Here is a 6,193-nt window from a genome sequence, read left to right on the forward strand (position 1 = left end):
TCCAATCTAAAAATAAAAAAATTACTTGGTGATTTACTACAGCAATGTGATGAAGAATGCAAGGACTACTGACGTTAAATAACTTCACCATTGGCTGGGTTGGAACCTAGAATCCAAGGTCCTGATTCACATGCCACGGCTGTTCATTACACAATGGACATGTGGAAGCTGGGACCTGTGAGAACTTCAGTTCCTGCATAATTCATCATTAGTTACAATCACAGCCTTCACTCATTGAGTACTTTGTACAACATACTGCTGAGTGTTCACACACAACATCTCCTGGCTCTCTAGTACCCTCTGGAGTAGACACTGTAATCCCCACTGCACAGATGAGGAAAAGAGCACCTGGCAGGTAATTAGAGTAACACACCAAGGCCAAAACTCCAGGCTGTTCACACCCACAGCTGTGGGGCCACCAAGCTTTGCCCTTTCCCTCAAGTCCACTTCACTACTTTATTTGCACCAGCTTACCACCATCAGTGTGAACTTTAGGTTGGAACTAGTGGTCGGCCTCACGATGTTGAGTTGAAGGTTATTCAAATACAACTCCGTGTCTATAGAGTGTGTTCTTACTGTTTTCCCCTCTCCAGAGAACGGCAGAGACAGAGGCCATTACAAGTGGCTTTCACCTTGGATCAGGTCCCCAGGCAGGACCAAAGACGAGCAGCTCATGTCCTTCTCCTACTGATGTTACAGAAGCGGTGCCATGGAGGGTCAGGAGGAGGCCTGTGGCTGCAGCCTGCGAAGGACTCCTAGGCTCCCCCCTGGCCCTCTGCCGCTCTGTGGGGAGAAGGGCCCCCGGACCCAGGCTTCAGATGCCCAGGCTCACACCGGAGCAGCTCCACAAATGCCTGCTTCAGCTTGGTGTTCCCCAGGATGAGAATAAATGAGTGGCCTGTGAGGTACAGCATTGCAATGGTTTCTCCAGTCATCATGACCGTCTTGGTTTTAGGAAGGAAATAACTGGATGGTATGATTAGAAAGGCAAGGAAGTAGAGCAGGAAGAGAAAGAGGAAGGAGAGGATGATTTTCATGGCCCTCTTGTGGGCCTCGGTGCTGGGGTCTCTGGAGCTGGCCCCCATGTGCTGTATCTGCCGCGTGTGCCTTCCCAGGGAGAGGATAAGCAGAAAGTAGGAGGCCATCGACACCACCGAGGGAGGGAGGTTCCACAGAGTCCCGAGAACATGGAGCAGCTTGTATCTTCTCTTCTTTCTGATGTGTTCTGTCGCGTTCCCTGTGCCGTTGATTCTGCTGAAGTCAGCGTAGGCCTTAAATTCACCAATCAGAGACACGGCACTGCTGCAGGACAACAGCAGTGCCCCCAGCAGCATCCACATGACCACTCTGGAGACCCTCCACTTGAGCCAGAGGAAAGCAGGGTGGGAGAAACTGGCAATCTTCAGGCAGTAGAGGACACCCAGGCAGGTGACAAGCCAGATGTTCAGATGGTTCATAAACATCCAGAAGACATCAATCGCCTGCATGACCACCCCTGAATCATGGTCTTTGGGAGAGAAGACGATCAAAGCACCATCCACCAGGAGGAGCCACAGCAGCACAATCCTGGAGAGGGCCAGACTGGTGATGATGAAGTCAGACAAAGAGATTCTCTTGCTCTTAAACCAGCCGCTGCCATTGACCAACCCAATGAAACCATTCGCCAGCAGCCCCAGACCGAACTGAGCAAGGGACAGAACCAGAAACACATACTCGGCGAGTCCCAGCATGTCCAGTCTGGCAGCCCTGGTCCTTGTCCTTTCTGTTGGTGTCCAGCCTCCTTGCTGATGTGAAACTGCTCTTTGAATCTGTCTCTTCACTGAGCCTGTCTCTTGTCTCTGCCCAATTCAGTCCATCATAGAGCACAGCTGAGTGAGTTCTCTCCGGCCCGTTGCGAGTCTGTCCTCTTCACAGACAGCGTGGATCATCACATTCCATCTATGATTACAAGCTCAGCAGCTCTTTGCTAAAATGCAAATAGAGCAGTGTCTGGTATCACACAGAGGAGGCAGAGCTGAATCACAAAAATGGAGGACTTGGGCTCGGTTTCAAAGGGAGAGGACTCTGAGCTACCCAGACGGAGAGAAGTGTGACCACAAGGAGGCATGGTCACTCAGAAGAGTGAGAAGTCTTGTCCCCCAGTGGGGAGGACTCAGACACAGAGAAACGGGGAACTATCAGAAGTCCACCGTGAGGCACTGTCAGAGTTACCCCAGAGGAGGTTTAGGTGTAAAAAGTAGAAAACATTGAGCACCACTGGCTTTGGATCCAAATTAAAAGGGATGCTTCTTGGAGCTTGCCTTATACAAGGGTGCTCCAATGTTGTTACCATGAACCACATCATCAGAAATTCTTAACTACTTAAATATTTTCAGAGATAACAATAATGAAGTATAGCATATAAGCTATTTCAAATTTTTTGAGAGTACATGACCCGTGTTGATAAATATCAACAGGCTGACAGATCACACACAGGTACCACCTGTGTCAACCAAGCAAGGTGCACTTGTCTAAAACAGTACCTGACTTTGACCAGGACCAGCAGTAACATTTTTAATATGCTTTTCTGTATATTATTGCTGTATTATAAATATAATTCACAATCTAAATATATGTGTGTGTGCATATGTATACACATACACACACATATTACTGAGAACACAACAGTTTTTCAAAACCATATCTCTCCTTACTACATACATGTAAGGTATTCTGATATTTTCTATTCTACTCCTTTAAGTGCTTCTTTCATATCATGAAATTGATTTTACAACCCACTAGTGAATTGTGCCATGACCTGTTTGTCATACTGTGGGGGCTTGTGTATTGCTATGATGCTGGAAGCTATGTCATCTGTATTTCAAACACCAGCAGGGGCACCCATGGTGGACACATTTCAGCAGAGCTTCCAGACTAAGGCAGACAGGAAGAAAGGTCTACTTTTGAAAGTTAGCCAATGAAAATCCTATAGATCACAACAGAATATTACTCTATACATGCTGGAAGATGAGTCCCCTAGGATCTCAAAGTACACAGTGCAACAATGCACTCAAACATGCCAATCATGAAGATGGCGCAGGAACGGGCAGCATTTAGTAGGGCATTTTGTTAAGTTGCACACAGGGTTGCCACGAGTCAGTACCAGCAACTAACAATAAGTGAGTATTAATAAATGTAAACATTGATCTGACGGGTGGAGAAGGAAAACAGTGTCATCAAGATAACAAAGCAGACTTGATAATTCCCCATAACTGTTCAAAGAAGTCTTTGTCTTTGATCTTCAGTAACTTTGATAGGGATTTTTGTCTTCATGTTGTCCTGTTTGAGATAAATTTTCCTAAAACACGGTATGTCCTCTGTCTTATCCTTGGTTCCCTAGAAAACAGGGCCTGAGGCAAAACCTATGTGCAATGTTTTATTTAAGGGTGGGATCCCAGGGAAACGGGAGTGAGGGGCAAAAGGAAGTAAGGCAGGAAGTCATTGTTGTTCGGTGCTGTCACATTTATTTTGATTAATATTGACCCTATAGGACAGACAACTGTTCCATGGGGTTTCCTACGCTGCAATCTGTATGGGAGCAGATGGCCAGGTCTTTTCTCCTAGGCCAACCTTTCTGTTAACTGCTGAGTGTTTAACCAAGGCAGGAAGGGAGGGAATAAACAATACTGGTTATGTAACTGACGTGGCTTCACAAGAAAACACAACTGTTTGTGCAGTCACGTGAAATGTTTCCAGAAAGGCTATACAGAACTGCTGAACTTTAGAAAATGCAATCCAGGGAAGGAAGGATGAGGGATTTTTTAACTGGGTCCTCTCCTCAGTCAAGGTTTGTCTCATGGGGTATAACTCCCCACACTTCTGGGCTTGGCGACCTGGCTCTCCGGGCAGCCAGTGGGAAAGCTGGAGCCTCTGTGGGGTCAGACCTGTCAGACCTGAGTGCTGAAGTAACCACAGTGCCCACTGCCGTGGACATGATGGATTCTTGCTGGAGTCTGGCCCTTGTTCCAACAAAAGTGCAACTGTCTGCAAACAAGGGAGTGGACAAGGCCACGTGGGTCTGTGATGTACATCGACTATGCCTAGCATGTCCTTTAAATGTGTACATCCAACCTATTTCTGGAAAGTTTTCTTGAATTATATCTTTAAGTATCTTATTCCACAATTTGAGCTGCTTTCTTTGGGAATTTCCAGCTATCCATATACTGGATCTCCTCTATCTTCCATGTTTTTCATGATCACTCTAATCCTTTTTCAGTCTCTTCTTTCCCATTACATTTTACCACTTTTCTCATTTGTTTCATCCTGCCGTCACTGAATTTTCAGCAGTGTTCATTCACTTACACTATGATCATTCTAGTTTTATCCTACTTTTCTGAAGTGTTCCAGCTCATTTTTTAAAAATCCCTTTCCGTCATTTTGCCCCTTCTTCCCTGATCTAACGAGTTTTCTTAAAATTCATGAGAAACTGTTTTCTCCCAATTTTCATCTGTTACCTAACAACACGGGAATGAATGTTACCTGACATTTATTTTTCCTGTTCGTTTCTCCCTTTTTAATTGAATTATCTTTGTGTGCATGCTATGCCTGTTCATTTTTGATTACTCATGTTTGAAGGCAGAAAGGTTTTTCCTTTTTGCAGAATTATTAGGAGGAGACACAAGGCCTCGCTCTAAGATGGCAGGACTTCTTAAAACCAGGTTTTTGTGTGAGGCCACTGCTCCTTTAGTTCTTCCTAGACAGCAGGCAGTTATTGGACTGTTCGCAGTGCAAAATCTTTTTCTCCACTGCCATAAGCAGGTTATCTTCCTACAAATACGGCTTGATTCCATGAGTCCCCATTTAGGCCTATTTTTTCTCCTCCTCAGACCAAATCTGGTTCTGCGAGCCCCTTTCTGCTGTTTCACAAAAAGTATGATGCTGCAAATTGGTTCAGTCATAATCAGTACCCCCTGCTGGCATGTCTTCTTGTACTACAGCCAAAAAAAAAAAAAAACTTACCATCGTAGAGTTGATTCTGACTCATAGTGACCCTGTAAGGCAGAGTAGAGCTCCCCCCATAGGGCTTCCAAGGCAGTAATCTTTACAGAAGCAGATTGTCAAACCTTTCTGCCACTGAGCGGCTGGTGGGGATTGAAGCATCAGCTTTCAGTTAGCAGCCAAGTGCTTAACCACTGCACCACCAGGGGCCACTTGTACTATAGTGATACTAAACAACAACTAAAAAACCCAAACCCACTGCCATCGAGTCAATTCTGACTATGGAGACTGGAAAGATAAAAACTGCATTCCCAGGTCAGGATTCCACATACAATATAGATTTCACCAGACAGCCACCTCTGTGAGACTCAGAAAGCAGTGGGTTTCCTGAGATGGCAGCCGACACATGGGAAATTCCAATCTTCTTGTTAGCAAAGTGTCGTGTGTGTGTTCTGGGTAAGCAAGGTGCGGGCTCTCGTGTCTAATCCCTGGTACCAGATGCTGCAGCAGGTAGTGGTAGCTAGTGGGGTCACCACAACCATCTACAAGGTAAGTTGTCGTTGCATGCCGTGGAGTCGATTTCAACTTATAAAGACCCCATGTGACACAGTAGAACTGCCCCACAGGGTTTTCTTGGCTGTAATCTTTACAGGAGGAGATCTCCAGATCTTTTCTCTGGAGGAACTGCTGGTGGGTTTGAACCGCCAACCTTTCGGTTAGCAGCTAAGTGCTTAACCATAGTGTAGCTTAGGGGTTAGTAAACTATCGCCCATGGGCCAAAACCCAGTCACAACCATTCTTTTATGCATTGTTTATAGTTGTGTTTATAGTTGTGTTTATAGTGCAATGGAGTTGAGAAGCTTCAGAAGAGACCTACGGCCCGCGAAGCTGAAACCACTATCCGTCCCTTTACGGAAAAAGCTTATTTACCCTGGTGTAGCTTTGTATTTCCTGGCTATGTTGCTCCTAACTAGTCAACCAAGCTCGGATCCCTGACCCTCCTGGGTCGTTTCTAGACGTGACAGGATGAATCCCATTGGCTGCACGGCAGGCACCTGGACAGCACCACCTCGTCAGTGGTTCTGGCCTGGCCGGGGCAGCACCTCAGCAGCACCAGATGGAACAGCAACAGGCACAGGCTCGCAGCACCAGGGCAGGGTGTCGGCAGCTTCTGATCTCTGGGCAAAACCCCTTTTTCCTTTTCGCGCCTCCAGTA

At 46.2% G+C, this 6,193-nt stretch overlaps 1 protein-coding gene across 1 annotated transcript; it reads right to left on the minus strand.

Moving 5' to 3' along the window:
* Positions 1–755: 755 nt before the first annotated feature.
* Positions 756–2,208, minus strand: TAS2R3 (taste 2 receptor member 3). The gene has a single exon (XM_003420253.3). The coding sequence runs from the start codon at positions 1,728–1,730 to the stop codon at positions 756–758; it is 975 nt and encodes a 324-aa protein (XP_003420301.2). The 5' UTR covers positions 1,731–2,208.
* Positions 2,209–6,193: the final 3,985 nt, after the last annotated feature.

This window comes from Loxodonta africana, chromosome 8 (genome assembly GCF_030014295.1).
Source record: "Loxodonta africana isolate mLoxAfr1 chromosome 8, mLoxAfr1.hap2, whole genome shotgun sequence".
NCBI classification, from domain to species: domain Eukaryota; kingdom Metazoa; phylum Chordata; class Mammalia; order Proboscidea; family Elephantidae; genus Loxodonta; species Loxodonta africana.